This window comes from Chiloscyllium punctatum, chromosome 25 (assembly GCF_047496795.1).
Source record: "Chiloscyllium punctatum isolate Juve2018m chromosome 25, sChiPun1.3, whole genome shotgun sequence".
NCBI lineage: Eukaryota > Metazoa > Chordata > Chondrichthyes > Orectolobiformes > Hemiscylliidae > Chiloscyllium > Chiloscyllium punctatum.
Genome location: NC_092763.1, coordinates 41,699,677 through 41,716,384, shown reverse-complemented (window position 1 = coordinate 41,716,384; position 16,708 = coordinate 41,699,677). Strand labels below are relative to the sequence as shown.

General features: G+C 39.2%; 1 protein-coding gene across 4 annotated transcripts in view; it reads left to right on the top strand.

Moving 5' to 3' along the window:
• Window positions 1-16,708, top strand: part of LOC140495886 (MORC family CW-type zinc finger protein 4) — a 140,266-nt gene that overhangs the window by 93,054 nt on the left and 30,504 nt on the right. For 3 of the 4 annotated variants that reach the window (XM_072595129.1, XM_072595133.1, XM_072595132.1), the window contains 4 exons: window positions 7,786-7,893; window positions 9,114-9,242; window positions 14,106-14,183; window positions 14,812-14,866. In XM_072595129.1, the coding sequence (XP_072451230.1) occupies window positions 7,786-7,893; window positions 9,114-9,242; window positions 14,106-14,183; window positions 14,812-14,866 (370 nt within the window). The remainder of the gene's footprint in view (window positions 1-7,785; window positions 7,894-9,113; window positions 9,243-14,105; window positions 14,184-14,811; window positions 14,867-16,708) is intronic. The other variant, XM_072595130.1, reaches the window with a different exon arrangement.

Genomic DNA, 16,708 nt, shown 5'->3' with positions numbered 1-16,708 from the left:
ATCGACGTTTCAGGCAGGAGCCCTTCATTTCTTTCACCCAGCGGTTGGTTCGGTTCTGGAATGCACTGCCTGGAACTGTGTACAGACAACTTCAGTTGAACTATTGAAGAGGGCATTTGTTGACTGTTCCTATTTAAATAGTGTGCAGGATTACAAGGAAAAGACAAGAGATTTTCAGTAAGCCAAAATGCTCAGGGTCTTTGCAGATACAATAGGCCACATAGTTTCCTTTTGCAGCATAACAGTTGTGTGATTGTATGATCTTACTGCTGGCTTCAGAATTCTGGCAATAAAATGGAGGTGCTGAGAGCATGCTTGCCAGAAGTGGGACTTGTTCAGCAGTTGGCTCCTCATTGTCACTATCAAGCTTTCCAGAAATTAAGGAGAACAGGCTGTGTTCCCATGTTGCTGGTCCAATCATAGACCTGCAACTTGAGAGTCTAGTTAGCCTGTCAGGGAGAGATGGGTGCATCTCTGAGATTGAGAGGGTAAGTAAAATAAAAATCAAAGAGGACAAGCAGACAGGCCCTTCAGATGGCTCTCTGCCTGTGTCTCTTTGGAGTGTGGTCTTTACAGATCCTGTGGCTCCACCTAACAGCCCCAGGGGGATCATGTCAATGCCTCTTCATGCAGTAGTGGATTGGGGAAAGCCTTTCCACTACTGACAGCCTGAAGAATCAACTCTAATAAATTCTTAAGTATTTAAAGCAGAATACTGCACATGGTGGAAATCTGGAACAAATAGTTGTGAAGAGTACCGAACTCGAAGCACTCACTACATTTCTCTCTCCGTAGATACTGCCAGACGTGCTGAGTTTCTCCCACATTCCCTCTGTTTATTCTTTGAGTATTTAAGTTTGCTTCTCACCAGCAAACCTCATAGTGAAGTCTTGGATTTTGCATAGGTTTTTATATATTGGGTATGGAAGGTGATTAACTTATTGGAAGAATTGTTCATGAAGTTGTTTTCTGCATCCAGTTTGGCCATCCTTGAGGTGGGAAAATCCTGGCCATAGTCTTCAATGCTTCACAGAACAGAGGATATTTTCCTCTGAATTTTGCAGGTGGCCAAATCTTATTGTATTGCTGCTTGCAAGTTAATTGTTCTTTCTTCTATATGCACAGAAAGGTCATTCTGGATCTTTTAATACTTCTCTTTATTCATTCATGGGATGAGGATGTTGCTGATCAGACAGCATTTATTGCCCATCCCTAATTGCCTAAAGGGCAATTGAGAGTCAGCCACATTGCTGTGGGTTTGGAGTTACATGTAGGCCAGACCGAGTAAGCATGGTAGTTTCCTCCTTAAAGGACATTAGTGAACCAGATGGGTTTTTCCAACAATTGGCAATGGTTTTAAAGTAGTCATTAGATTCTTAATTCCAGATATTTATTGAATTCAAATTCCATCATCCAGCATAGCGGGATTCGAACCTTGGTCCCCAGAACTGACTGATTGTATAGAGTTTGCACATTCTTCCCTTCAGGTGCTCTGGTTTCCTCCCACAGTCCAAAGATGTGCAGGTTAGGTGAATTGGCCATGCTAAATTGCCATTAGTGTTCAGGGATGTATAGGTTAGGTGCATTAGTCAGGGGGCATATGTAGAGTAAACGAATAGGGGAATAGATCTGGGTGGGTTACTCTTTGGAGGGTCAGTGTGGACTTGTTGGGCTGAATGGCCTGTTTCCACAATCTGGGGATTCTATGATTAATTCTATGAGAACGTTATCTGGGTCTCTGGATTAACAATCCTGCGATAATACCAATAGGCCATTGACTGCCCAATATCTTCACTGAAAATTTTAAAACTTGGAAAATGGGACTATTAAGATGGAGTCTTGTTGCAATCACTCAGTGTAAAGGTTAGTGATTAATGTAAAGATTATTAATGTGGAACATATAATGTGTAAAAGGATTTGTTGGCTTGTGGGTACAAAGCTAAACTTAGGGGTAAAAAAGGACATAATCTGCTGGAACCGTCTGTTTTCTTGAGGTTAAGTAAACTGCATATGGAAATCCTATTAAGGTTATGTTGTAAGGTTCTTGTACAAGAAAGTTGATCTTCGCAGTTGAAACATTGCAAACTATTTGACTATAAGGTAGTTGTAGAAACACCATAAGTTCATTCACTTAAATATAACTACAGTGTCACCTGAAAAGGTAATACAATAATTGTGTTGTTTAATCCATAGTTCAAGGAAGTTGCCAAAATAGTTGATTTTTAAAATAGCTTCTGCTACAGAGCAACTTCAAGTGACTTCTACTGGAATGTGCATGTATGTAAATGGAATGTCACATGAAATAAGCGTTGGACTTAATTTGTTATATCCTTGTTAAGTAGCCACCTGACACTCATTATCTGGATTTGCATAAGATAAATGAGCAAAGTTTATGTTGCCATGAGTAGCTATCTTCATGAAGGGAGAATCATAGAATCCCTACAGTGTGGAAGCAGGCCATTCTGCCCATCAAGTCGACAGCGTCAAGTCTGAAGAGCATCCCACCCAGACCTGCCCCCATCCCTGTAACTCTGCATTTCCCATGGCTAATCCACCTAACCTTCACATCTTTGGGACTGTGGGAGGAAACTGGAGGATCCAGATGAAATCCACACTGACAAGGGGAGAATGTACAAACTCTGTACAGACAGTAATCCAAAGCTGGAATGAACCCGTGTCCCTGGTGTTGTTAGGCAGCAATGCTAACCACTGAGTCCACTTTGGAGGAGAAAGCAAAGAAAAAGTATCTTTGAGATATTGGGTAAAAAAAGCGTCAAATATTTTTGAAAAATTTGTCAAAGAAAATCAAAAGAAGTGAACAAAACAATTGAATAAAGATTGCATCATTGGAGTGTGGAGTTCTGATAAGATTTAAAACATGCGTTTTTATCTCTTTTCCTTTATTTTGTTTTGGAATGATTTTACAAGGTTTGTGTTATTATTCGTGCATTGAATAATCTTTCACATTTGTCCAAATGGTTCTAGTGATGACCTTTGTCTGTCAATTTATATCAAATGGCATGGCTCAAAAAAAATCTTAAAGTCTTGAGTTTGAAAAACAGGAATGTCAATTGTTGATGTGCTTGTTGGTCAGGGACTTTAGCAATAGGGGATATCCTGTTCTTGGTGTCCTCAAGTGTTGCTTTATTGTGCCAATCGAGAAATTTACCAAACACTTCAAACATCTACCAAGTTAACCTTGAACATATCTTAGACACTGAGCAAATCCTTGTGATCATTTTATGAATAAGCTTTGTATTATTGGGATCAGGCGAAATGTAGAGCAGGAGAAGTTAGTATGGTTTAAGATGAGATACCCCAAATTGTTAACTGGTGGCACACTGGTTCCCCTTCTTTATTCACCTGGCCCACACTTCATTGCAAGAAGGTTAATTTTCAAAAGATCTCCTACTTTGTGGATACCTATTCCCAGACTAAATAAATTTATGTTTTATAAAGATCTAATTTAATCAGGCTTTCTTAAGATAAGAAAATAATTAATTTATTAATTATGAAAGTTGATGCAAATTAATAGCATAGACATACAGATTTAAAGTGAGAAATTTTGGGCGTCACGGTGGCACAGTGGTTAGCACTGCTGCCTCACAGCGCCAGAGACCCGGGTTCAATTCCCGCCTCAGGCGACTGACTGTGGAGTTTGCACATTCTCCCCGTTCTGCGTGGGTTTCCTCCGGGTGCTCCGGTTTCCTCCCACAGTCCAAAGATGTGCACGTCAGGTGAATTGGCCATGCTAAATTGCCCGTAGTGTTAGGTAAGGGGTAGATGTAGGGATATGGGTGGGTTGCGCTTCGGCGGGGCGGTGTGGACTTCTTGGGCCGAAGGGCCTGTTTCCACACTGTAAGTAATCTAATCTAATCTAATATTAGTCCAAACAATGTTAAAGGATGTATGAATCAATCTCTATGGGTCATTTTTGAAGAGTAATTGTGAAACGTTGATAATTGACTAGTTGTGTAGTTGAATCTGAGATTCTTGGCATTGCACATTAATTGAACTTATTTTGTTCTGTTTCCTTTCAACATGCTAGCAGCACTCACAGCAAGAAAGTCTTTTACCTGAAATGCAGATGTGACTCGAAAGTAACTCATCAACAGTGACTTTTACAGCACTCTAACATTCTAACTTGGGCTAATACACATCAATACCTCAATCCCCTGGCATACAGCCTAGCAAATACCTTCTTTCTCTAGCACACACAGACCAGGTTTGATTTAGTTTCTAAGCACTTTTCTTGTGTGTTCTTTCAAGGGCAAGGCAAACAACTTGTTTCTTGCCCAAACAGCTGTGTTTTCTGCCATCTTGTTCCAATTCTGAGATGAATGTCAGGAGAATATGTTTGTTTGTAGTGCATTTTTCCCCATTTAAGTTCATCCCTTTGTAGCTTCCTTGACACTGGGTCAAGTGAAACTTTTCAGGGTCTCTGTGTGTGTGTGTCTCTCTCTCTCTCTCTCTCCAGACAACCACTGTATTTATATCCACAGTAATTTGTTTGACTGGAGAAGTCCCTTTTTTAAAGAAAAGATATGTTGGCAAAACAGGTTTGATATGTCCACAGGTAACCTGGAATATAATCAATGGCTGTGCCAGTATCACACAAGAATAACTGCAACATTTACTAATTATGTAAAATACTTGTGCGGTTATCACAAATACCTTGCTGTGTTGTGTTGATGCTTCTTAAATAAATTTTTATTCGCAAGTTGTTATTTAAAAGAACTAAAAGTCACAAGGGCACATTGTTAAATAATTTCTTTTAAATTATGAATTCAGTTGTCCCTAATATTCAATGACTTAACTATCTAGTATGGAAATAATAATGTGGAAATAGTGTGGAATTATTCAGAACTGGAAGCACTGTATTTCTGTTCTTATGTTATTCATAAATTGTTCCTGGTAGGTGTCCAAAAGTTACCTTGTCAATTTGTGGCATCCCAGTTTGATTGCAATTAATATTCCATATTACCTGGAACAATCATTTCTGTTTCTATAAAGTTTTCTTTGAGATTGTTTAGTCACACATAAGTGGGTAATTCATTTGGGTTACATACTGCATGAGGCAACTGCCAGGTAAGTCGTGTTATCTTTGGTGATGGAGGTGGGGCTGGTTGGACACTTTTTAACCAATGAAGGTGCCTTCCGGAATTAATGGCCACCTTCACTGGAACAGCATCAGCTGTCCTCAGCTGAACTCCAGAGAATACAGTCTCCACTTGTCATAGGAGAATCCCACCCTCTTTGGAATCATTCTAGTGAACTGTATTTGCTGTATGGCAAGAATATGCCTTCTTAGGAAATAGGACCAGAATTGCATCCAGTACTTCAGATTCAGTCTCACTCGTGTTCTATGTTGTTTAACAAAGAATTCTTCGCTCCTATATTTAAACCCTCTTGCGAGAAGGCTAATGTATTGTGTGTATTTTGAATTCCTTACTGGACCTGCATACTAAATTTGAATGACTTATGAATTAGGGCACCTAAGGATTCTTTGGATATCAGAATTTGCCAATTTCACCGTTTATTCTGCACTTCAGTTTCTCCAAAAAAAAATAACCTGCAACCTACATTATATTCAATCTACCACACTCTTTTCCACTCACTCAACCTGCCTAAATTCCCTTGAAGCTCTTTGTATCCTCCTCAACTCTCATTCCTACCACAAACGTGGAAATATTACAATTGGTCCTCACATCCAAATCATTGAAATATATAGATTGGGGCTATTTTTGCTGGCGCATAATAGACTGAACGGTGAACTTATAGAAGTTTTTATAAAGTAATGAGGAGCATGAATAGAGTGAATAGACAAGGTATTTTCCTCAGAAAGGGGAGTCCACAACTAGAGGGCATGAGTTTCAGGTGAGAGGGGAAAGATTTAAAAGGGACCTAAAGGGCACCTTTTTCACACAGAAGGTGATGTGTGTATGGGATGAACTGCCAGAGGAAGTGGTGGAGGCTGGTACAATTACAGCATTTAAAAGGCATCTGGGTGGATAAATGAATAGTAAGGGTTTAGGGGGATATAGGACAAATGTTGGAAAATGGGACTAGATTAATTTATGATATCTGATCAGCTTGGATGAGGTGGACTGAAGAGTCTGTTTCCACGCCGTACATCGCAAAGACTCTATGTAATTACAGAACATTTTGAAAATAAAAATACCACTGGGCAGAGGCAACATGGATTCATGAAGGGTATACCAGGTTTGAAATGGAGAACTAGTGGACATGGTTTATTTGTTTTTTTTTCAGGAGGTTTTTAATAGATTTCTGCACAAGAGGGTATGAGACAAAATTAACTTTACTAGTATGGATTAAGGTAGGTAGGCTGTGACCAGTAGGATGTCATAAGGATTAATGCTTAGGTCTCGCTAATAGAAGCATAGAGATGTATATCATGGAAACAGACCCTTTGGTCCAACTCATCCATGCTGACCAGATATCATAAATTAATCTAGTCCTATTTGCCAGCATTTGGCCCATATCCCTGTAATCCCTTCCTATTCATTCATCTACCAATCCAGTTCCTTGCATCCTGTTCATAAATACATATATCCTGACACTTTCTCTACTACTGACATCAGCCAGATTTGTAGATCCGTTTTCTTCTTCCCTCCTTTCCTGACCAGTGATGTTATATTTGCAACTTTCCATTTTGCAGGTACCATTGCTGAATTGGTAGAATTTTGAAAGATGATCAACTGTGCATCCATATCTCTATAGCTATCTCTTTCAGCACTCTTGTGTGAATATCATCATGCCACACGGATTTGACAACTTTCAGTCCCGTAATTTTTCCAATACTATATTTTTATCATGACTAAATTACTCCAGTTCCTCACTGCCACTGAATACTTGGATCTTAGCTATTTCAGGAAGACTTTTGGTATCTTCCTCTGTGAAGCCAACCTAAATAGTCTTTAGCTTCTCTACCATTTTTTTCTATTTCGCATCATATATTCTCTACTCTCTGCCTACAAAAGAATGAAACTTGTCTTTGCTAATCCTTTCCTTTTTGTAGATAGCTATTGAAGGTTTCACAATTCATGTTTATGGTTCTTTCTGGTTTATATGCATCTTCCATTCTGTGTCTCTTTATCAATTTGTGTTGTGTTTTGTTTTGCATTTCATAAATTTCAACTTTGCAATGCCCTCCACTGTAGCTTTGTCATTTATTGTTGTTTCTCAGTTCTGAAAGGTTTTTGAGGACTATTCGAAGCTAATCATAGATCAACAGGAAAATAATTAAAATGTTGTAGGATTTGTGATTTCTAAGTAGCATTCTAGTAATTGAACACTAGAAGTAACTTCTTTGTATCATTTAATTTTCAATATTCTGATTTAGTCACATGGGAATACAGAATTCAGGATCATTGAAAAGAGTCACATCAAAGTTTTTTTATCTTGCACTCATCAAATGCAAGAGTGGCAATTTTCAAAGCAAACAGAACTTTTACAGCCTGTAAAAAGGATGCTGATTGAGTCCTTCGACATGGATCTTAACTCTTAACCTTGTTTCTTATTCAGAAAATCATAAAATTCAAACTGGGATTGAGAACAGCATTCACACTTTTTTTTGTTCTCTGTGGTCTGTTCAAATGAGCAACTTCCAGAAACACTGTGAATGGCATCGGCATGCAGATTGCAGTGCACAAATCCTTGGAGCACAGACAGCTTAGAGGGGACATTGATGAAGAACATCAATAGTTAAATAATGCTTGTATTTATTGTATTGCATCCTAAAAGCTGAAGTTGATTGTGTTTCAGATTGACAATGCAAGCATTGGGGCAGAAACTGAATGATTACTGGAAGGAAAAGAAAACTAAGAAAAGCCAGGAGGAAGCAGATAGTACAGACATGGTAGAAGAACCACGGTGAGACTTTACTAGCTGCACTTCTGTTTCGAACCCTACCAGTGTGCCATCCAATCCTGTGTGATTCCTCACCACCCCAACTCATACAAATAACAACATTATCAAAGACCCAGTCTGCGAATATTTCCTTCATATTGTTCATTAATATTGTCCTGGATTGCATTCCAACTTGTGTACAAATTGACTTGTGAACAGACTCAGAAACAGAACTCATTCACAATCCAGGGACTGCCTGTATGACAAGGATATTGTATAATACAAACTAGATTTTCTTTCATGGTTTTCTGGCTGAGATTTTCTACTCAAGTCATTTCATAGACTGTTGGCCTATGAAGTGCATCAAAAAATGTGTAGTCTCAGCTCAGGACAAGCTCAGTTCTGAAAAGTGTTTTTAAGATCTATCAGTTTGAAGCTGATCACAGACCAGCAGGAAAACAAATTAAGGATACGGTAAGATTTGTCATTTCTAGCTAGCATTTTAGTAATTAAACAGTAGAACTAACTAACTTTATTATTTACTTTGTGAGCTCCTGCCATTAATCATTTGGGAATACAAAACTTGGGTCATGGGTATTGTTGTCTGGTCAGCATTTTTTGCCCAGCCTTTGTTGCTCTTGAGAAAGTGATGCTGAGCTGCATTCTTGAACCATGGAAGTCCATGTCCAGGTCGTAGACCCACATTGCCATTAGGGAGAGAATACAGATGAAAGTGTGGCTGGAAATATGGTGCAGGAGGGAGAGCTTTAGATTTTTGGGACGCTGGGACTGGCTGTGCAGGAGATGGCACCTGTGCAAGCTGAACAAGTTGCATTTGAACAGAGCTGGGATTGAGAATGTGAAATTAGATAATTAAGATATTATTCATAGAAGATGTTTTGAAACAGACTTTGGTAATCTTTAACATTTTATTAGGCACCATCAGACAGAAATCAGTATAATTAAACTTGTTGCTTCAATTTATTTTTAATGTGCACCATCAGATATTAAATACAATGAAATAAATTATTAGTAAGCCATTGCATTGAGGATTGTTAAAACAAAATATTTGACTATAGAAGCTTCAGCCATTCACTTTGAGCATTCTAATGTAGTTACAGCTACTCCTGGAACACTTGGGATAACAATTTTTCATCCCATTTATATTCAGTATTTGTAAACTATGTTTAAGAATAGTTTGAAAAAGCGCATTTATTTTATTTTTGTGTTGCTTTCCCAATCAGAACTGTCCCTGATCAAGTTTGGGCTCAATGTGAGACATGCATGAAATGGCGGAAGTTACCACCAGAAATTGACCCAGATTCACTACCAGAAAACTGGTATTGTAACATGAATCCTGACCCCAAGTTCAGGTAAGAAGGTCAAAGAATTCAGTGTTGGGGCCGCAGCTGTTCACGTTATATATTAATGATCTGGATGAAGGGACTGGGGGTATTCTAGCGAAGCTTGCCGATGATATGAAGATAAGTGGACAGGCAGGTAGTACTGAGGAAGTGGGGAGGCTGCAGAAGGATCTAGACAGTTTGGGAGAGTGGTCCAGGAAATGGCTGATGAAGTTCAATGTGAGTAAATTGCACTTTGGAAAAAAGAATACAAGCATGGGCTAGTTTCTGAACGGTGCGAAAATTCATAAAGCCAAAGTACAAAGGGATCTGGGAGTGCTAGTCGAGGATTCTCTAAAGGTAAACATGCAGGTTGAATCCATGATTAAGAAAGCGAATGCAATGTTGTCATTTATCTCAAGAGGGTTGGAATATAAAAGCAGCAATGTGCTACTGAGACTTTATAAAGCTCTGGTTAGGTCCCATTTGGAGTACTGTGTCCAGTTTTGGGCCCCACACCTCAGGAGGGACATACTGGCACTGGAGCATGTCCAGCGGAGATTCACACGGATGATCCCTGGAATGGCAGATCTAACATACGAGGAACGGCTGAGGATCCTGGGATTGTACTCATTGGAGTTTAGAAGGTTAAGGGGAGATCTAATAGAAACTTACAAGATAATACATGGCTTGGAAAGGATGGATGCTAAGAAATTGTTTCCGTTAGGCGGGGAGAGTAGGACCCGTGGGCACAGCCTTAAAATTAGAGGGGGTCAATTCAGAACAGAAACACGGAGACATTTCTTCAGCCAGAGAGTGGTGGACCTGTGGAATTCATTGCCGCGGAGTGCAGTGGAGGCCGGGACGCTAGGTGTCTTCAAGGCAGAGATTGATAAATTCTTGATGTCACAAGGAATTAAGGGCTACGGGGAGAATGCGGGTAAGTGGAGTTGAAATGCCCATCAGCCATGATTAAATGGCGGTGTGGACTCGATGGGCCGAATGGCCTTACTTCCACTCCTATGTCTTATGGTCTTATATTTGCAAGTGGACATGAATCTAATTAGTAAAATTATTACTTTTATAAATAAGATGGGATGAGATGAAGTCATAGAATAATCCTTTAGCTCAAGTCACTGAGATCAATTTTTATTTGTGGAAACCAGCACACGTTAGATAGTTGCACCAGTGCTCTGGTGAAGTCATGCAAGAGCCAATTACTAGATGGGTTCAGGCTGTAGTTCTGGTTTAATATGTAAAATGAGGTTGTATCATGTAGATAGGACCCAGATTGCCATTTCAAGACAGAACTGATCCAAACTGTTTTACTGTTGATACAGTCAGAAAGGTGCTAAAATTTTCCATTTTAAAGGGGCTTTTCAATGCCAGAATACATGGAATCGCCATGGGCTCCTTCTCCTCTAGTTGTGACCATCTCTCCACTGTCAGACTTCCAGCCAGCAGGTCACCCATTATTGTACCAATCTGAAGATAGTAAACTGCATCAGGAATCTGGTATCAAAATGACTCTGAGCACTTCACTGTTTAATTGAGGGACAATTAATATGTAACGTTAGGTCTCTCATTAGAAGTTAAAAGAATCAAAGAATTGTTATGGTCCAGAAGAATACTATGTAGGCCATTGTGTCTGCAGCCTCTCTTTAAGTATTTTGACTTAGTGCCAAATTCCTGCTTTTCCATATAACCCTGTACATTGGACAGTTACTTAAATAGAAACTATGCCTTCTTGAAAGTCTAAGTTGAACCCTTCACCGCATCTCAAGGCAATGCATTCTAAACTCAAACCACAGCCTGTGTGAAATATGCTTTCTCACCTCACATTTGCTTCTTTGCAAAACATTTAAAAGTTGTGCTGTCTAGTCTTTGGTCCTTTTACAAGTGGTAATCCTTTCTCCCTGCTTACAATATTCAAACCCCTCATAATTTTAAAATCTTCTATCAGATCTCTCCTCAGTCCTCTCCTCAACTTCCCTAATCTATCCTCATAATGGAAGTTTCTTATCACTTCAGAACAACATACATTATTATATACAGTCATTCTATTCTCTTTGTACCAAAGTGTATCACGCCACAGTTCTCAGTTTGAATCTAATCTGCTGCTTATCGGCCCACCGCACCAACCTGTCAACATCTTTATCTTTTGAAGTTCTACACTGCCCACTTCACAGTTTACAGTGCTGCCAAGTTTTGTGTTGTCTGCAATCTTTGTCTCCTTCACACAAAGATCTATATCAGGAAAAACAAATGCCCCAATACTAACCCCGCAGGGAACTCCACTACAGTCAGAAAACTACCTGTTAACCGTTATTCTGTGTCTCCTATCAGCCAGTTTTATATCCACGCTGTTATTGTCATTTTTATTCCACAACCTATCACTTTCCTCACAAGCCTTTTGCATAGCCCTGTGTTGAATGAGTATTGGAAGTTAATTTATACTACATCAATGGCTTTACCCTCTTAACTCTCTCTGCTATCTCTTCAAAAATTACATTAACTGAATTTTCTCTTAACACCATGCTGACATTTTTTGCTTGTGACTATTAATTCTATCCTGAACAATTATTTATAGATGTTTCCTCACCACTGAAGTTAAACTGACTGATCTGTAATTGCTGAAGTGTTGTTATAACTTTTTTGAATACGAGTAATATTTGTATTTCTCCAGTTCTCTGGTACCATGCCGATTCTAGGGAGGATTGAAAATTTATTCCCAATGCAATTTCCACTTCCATCAGTAATCAACTTTAACTGACCCAACACTTTGTCCTCATTTATTTTAATCCTTTTTAGTGACTGGCTTTTCTCCTCTCTATCCTTGAGCTGAGCAGAATTTGCTTTGATGGTAAAGACAGAAGCAAAGTATGAATTTAGTGCATTAGCAATATGTCTTACCTGTACATGTAAGCCTCTACTTTGGTCCCCAAATCAGCCCTATTCCTTTTACCACTCTTTTACTATTGATGTGCTATAGAGAAAGACAGGGATTTCCCATAATGCAAATGATCCTTGCTTTTCTTATTGTTTATTCGCCTCCTTTCTGAACCTTCTGTATTCAACTTGGTTCTCAATTGTATGTATGACCTAACAACTGTCATAAGCAGACTTAACCTTTTTTTCTGAATTGCTACTAAGGAACTCTGGATTTGTTTATTCTGTCTTTCCCACTTGAAAAAATATATCTTGACTGCCTGACGGTTCAGTGAATTTTTCCTGCTAATTTTTAGTTTTAATCTACCTAGCCCAGTTCCATTCTTGCCCCATTGCAGTCAGCTCTCCATTAATTGATTATTATTATTCCAGATTGACTAAAGTCAGTTTTTACTGTCAAGTTAAACCTTTATGGTACAAAAATCACTTCTGAAAATGCTCCCCCACTGTCACTTGATATACTTTGCCAACTTCATTCCTCGGAACAAGGTCTAGCAGTTTTTCCTTTTTTGTTGGACCTGACACATAATTCTGCAGGAAATTTTCCTGAACACATTCTAGGAATACCTACTCTTGTCTTCACTTTGCACTACCACGATCTCAGTGTGTATCGGGGTAATTAAAGTCCCTCTTCTGACTACTTTATGATATTTGCAACTCTTTGTAATTTCCTTGCCAATTTGTTTCTCTATATATTTCCCTCTAGTTGTAGGTCTATATGTTACAACAAGTAACATTAATATCGAGAGAGTTTTAAACTAATTGGTGGAGGTGGTGGTGAGGTGGGGAGAGGACAAATGTAGCTGAAAATGTGTTGCTGGAAAAGCGCAGCAGGTCAGGCAACATCCAAGGAGCAGGAGAATCGACATTTCGGACATGAGCCCTTCTTCAGCATCTGCAGTCCTCACTTTCTCCTAGAGGACAAATGTAGGTTTACAAGGCAAGAGGATATGGGGAGGGTTAAACTAACTGAACAGGGGTGTAGGAACCAGGAGAAAATATTAGAAAGTAATGCTAGGGTGGACAAAATGCTGAGAGAGGCAGATAGCACTAGAATGGAAAATAGTGAAGTTGGAGTAAGGGAGAAAGTAATGAAGTCCAAATTGGTCTTACTTGGCATACATTGTATGTATGTGAATGCACAGAGTATAGTTAATATGTTTGGAGAATTACAGGCACAGCTTTCCATGTGGGATTATGATGATAACAGAGACCTGGCTCAAGGAAGGGCAAGTCAGGGTGTTAAATATTCCTAGTTACAAGGTGTTCAGAAAACATAGGAAAGGGAGGGATGGTGTTTTTGGTTTAAGAACAGCATCGCAGAACAGGAGAAAGAGGACATTTGAACGTTCACGAACAGATTCAATTTGGCTCGACTAAGGAATAAAAAGAATGTAAATAAGACCTTAAGATTATTCAACATAGGGGAAGAAGTAGACCATTCAGCCCATTGAGTCTGCTCTGCCTTCATAGCTGATTTGATAGTCCTCTAGTCCACTCTCCTGCTTTTTCGTCATGACTCTTAATTTCCTTACTGATTTCAAAATGTCTATTTAGGTTTGTAAGATACTTAACAACATAGTCTCTATAGCCCTCTCTTGTTACAGAATTCCGCATGCCCAGCAAGGAACTCAGTTTCAGCTCTGTTCAGATGTAACATATCTGACTTGTACAAGTGCCATCTTGCACAAATCCAGTTCTCCTGTCCCAGAAAACTAAAGCCCTCCCTCTTGCACCATCTTTTCAACCTCTCATTTACCTGTTTTATCTTTTTGTTTCTGCATCACTTGCACATAGCATTGGGAGTATTCTGAGAGTACTAGTTTAGAGATCCTGCTTGCTAATTGTCAGCCTAGCTGTCTAACCTCTGATTGCCTGACCAACCTGTGATATGTATAGCCATGTAAAACGTGTTAACATTTGGATTTTCTTTTTTAATTTTAGGGACTGCTCGATTCCTGAGGAACCTGAGCAAAGTGATGATGAGATGACACCCAGTTATGAAAAAGCATCTAAAAAACAGTTAAGTATCTTTGCTGGCACTGGCCCATTTACAAAACAGGAGCAGTTCACTTTAATATTTATCCACAATGTGAGCAATAATATTATAACCATTTTCCAGACCTATTTGCCTTTATATTCCTCTCCTACATTAAGCTCCATTCCTTCAATCACTTATTCAAACCTGTGCTACAGTCATTAACTCCAGTGGTGTATTCCACGGTCTCATCAATATAACCTCTGTATAAAAAATGCTTTTCCTGTTCTCTGTCCTAAATCTCATTTAATTTTATATCTACATACTTTCATTCCAGACCCTCAATCACTGACAACAGTCTGTTTCTCTTTACTCCATCCCGTCTCTTCATACTTTTGAACATAACTCACCCTGTAATCTCTGTTATAATGACAATGACATTGATTTTTCACGTATAACCAGACACTGCTTCACCATTGGAAGACAGCTTCATGGTTTCAGAATAGCAGGAAAGATTTTGTAAGGACATCAAATTATGTGAATCTTCCAACTCCTGTGATATAAGCCTGAACATTATTTCTCTTGATGCTTGTCAAAAATAAAGTAACCGTATGGATGTTTCCATTAACTACTTTCTGTATATTATCCTGCATGTGCTTTGTTCTTTCTTAGTGATCAAAGTCTGGAGAGAAAGAGGTGGAAGTCTTTGGAACAGGAGAAACGCATGGTGAGGAAATGTACAGATTATAAAGTAACCTCCAGTCCACTATAGTCGTACCTTTAAGTTGTTTTCATATGTCATGCCCAAACTAAACATGCATGAGAAGAAAATATTTTAGGCGTCATGTATGCCATGCTCTAACTTAACCCTTTGCTTAACAAAGTATGGCCTATTTGCAAATCAATGCAGCACACAGCCCTTGGTGTAAATAATTGAGAAAACACGAACAGTTTTCAGAAAAGAATCAAATCTTGTATGAAATATCCAGGTGTGGTTGACTGTTTTTATAATGCTACCCTGTTTTAGAATAATTAACGTTACAGTTATTCCTTGTTTAGCATTTCACCGAGACAGTATAAGGCATGTAGTGCCTCCTTCAGATTAATGAAGCAAGTTTAAGCAACTCAGAGAAAATATAATTGTTTCTCAGGGCATTCTCTTAGCTGGTTGGAAATTAACAAATATGTTTATTAAATTCTCTTGTTCATAGTCTCTTATTATCGTTACATTTCAGCAGGGGTAATTATATTGCAATAAAAGGCTTTGTAGCTCTGCTGGGGCTTAGTCGATAAATTCAAATGAACTGTTTTGCACTGATTGAAAAGAATCCTGATTGTTAAACTTCTGACAACTAGTTGGTGAATAACGAGAGCAGAAGTCTTTAATGTGCTTTAAAATCAGCAGCAGTGAATGTGCAAAGCAATTATAGACAGGACAAATGGGGGAAAACAATATTGGTTGGATCAAAATAAGGGAAAATGTGAACTTGTCCATTTTGGCATGAAGAGATTGCAGAACACAGTGATACACATTTAACAGACGGATATCTATACACAGCAAATACTTTGTGATTTACAAGGATTTTGTTTTAGTTTACAACTTACAAAAAAAGGTGCTATGATGACAGATGGCCATGTTCAATACCTGACTTGAACGTGTCTGAGGTCTTGAAGCCAGACTTCTAACATTCCTACAAATGGTCTTGGAGGTTTGGCCTGGTGTTATATATCCTGTACCAGCACAGAGGTATTGGTCTGGGGAGGGAGCACTGAGGTTCAGGAGGAATACATGTGGAGCTGTGAGGGAGTTTTGGCACCTACTTAGCCTGCTAGATCAACACTAGTGATTAATTGGTGATAAATATTACATCCAGGACATCTTTGCACTAAATAACTCAGCTCTTTTTGCTTAGGTGACTCATTGCCCAATCACACTATAAGAACCCAGCCTCTTATATTTTTAATGCCACATCTCTGGAGCAGGTGAGGCCTGAACCCAGGCATCCTGGCCCACAGGTAAGCATACTACCACTGCCCCACAAGCGCCTAATAATTATGAGCATGGTGCTGAAATGTATCCAAACGAACAACAGGTTTCTAAAGTAATTCTAAAAAGGCTTTCGTCTCACAAAACTTGATAGAGATCTGGAAGATTCCCTCCACAGGGGACCCCTGCTGCCCAGCTTAAAACCAAACACCAAGTCAAGTCTGGGCAGCAGATGAAGGAGAAGAAGTGGATAGTGTGCAGCAGCAACTCGTATTGGAATCTCCTCCATGAGGGAAGGCATTTCCATGAGGCAGCTCAGATTGCAGGGTGTGGGCTCCTAATAGAGGTTCTGGAACCAGGGCAGATGGGGTTTCCATCTGAGCAGGGCTACTCACAGATCACCACACACCGGAGCATCTGAGCTCCACTTTTGTCAGGTGATAGATGGTATTGGCTGTGAGCTAGATATTGTCCCCCACCTTGCTTTGCTCTTTTATTTTATGTCAACCTGTTCAGACCTGTTCCAACTTGAACCTGGAGTTTTTGGCCCAAGAATCCAGTACTTGTTTTGATACCTGCCAC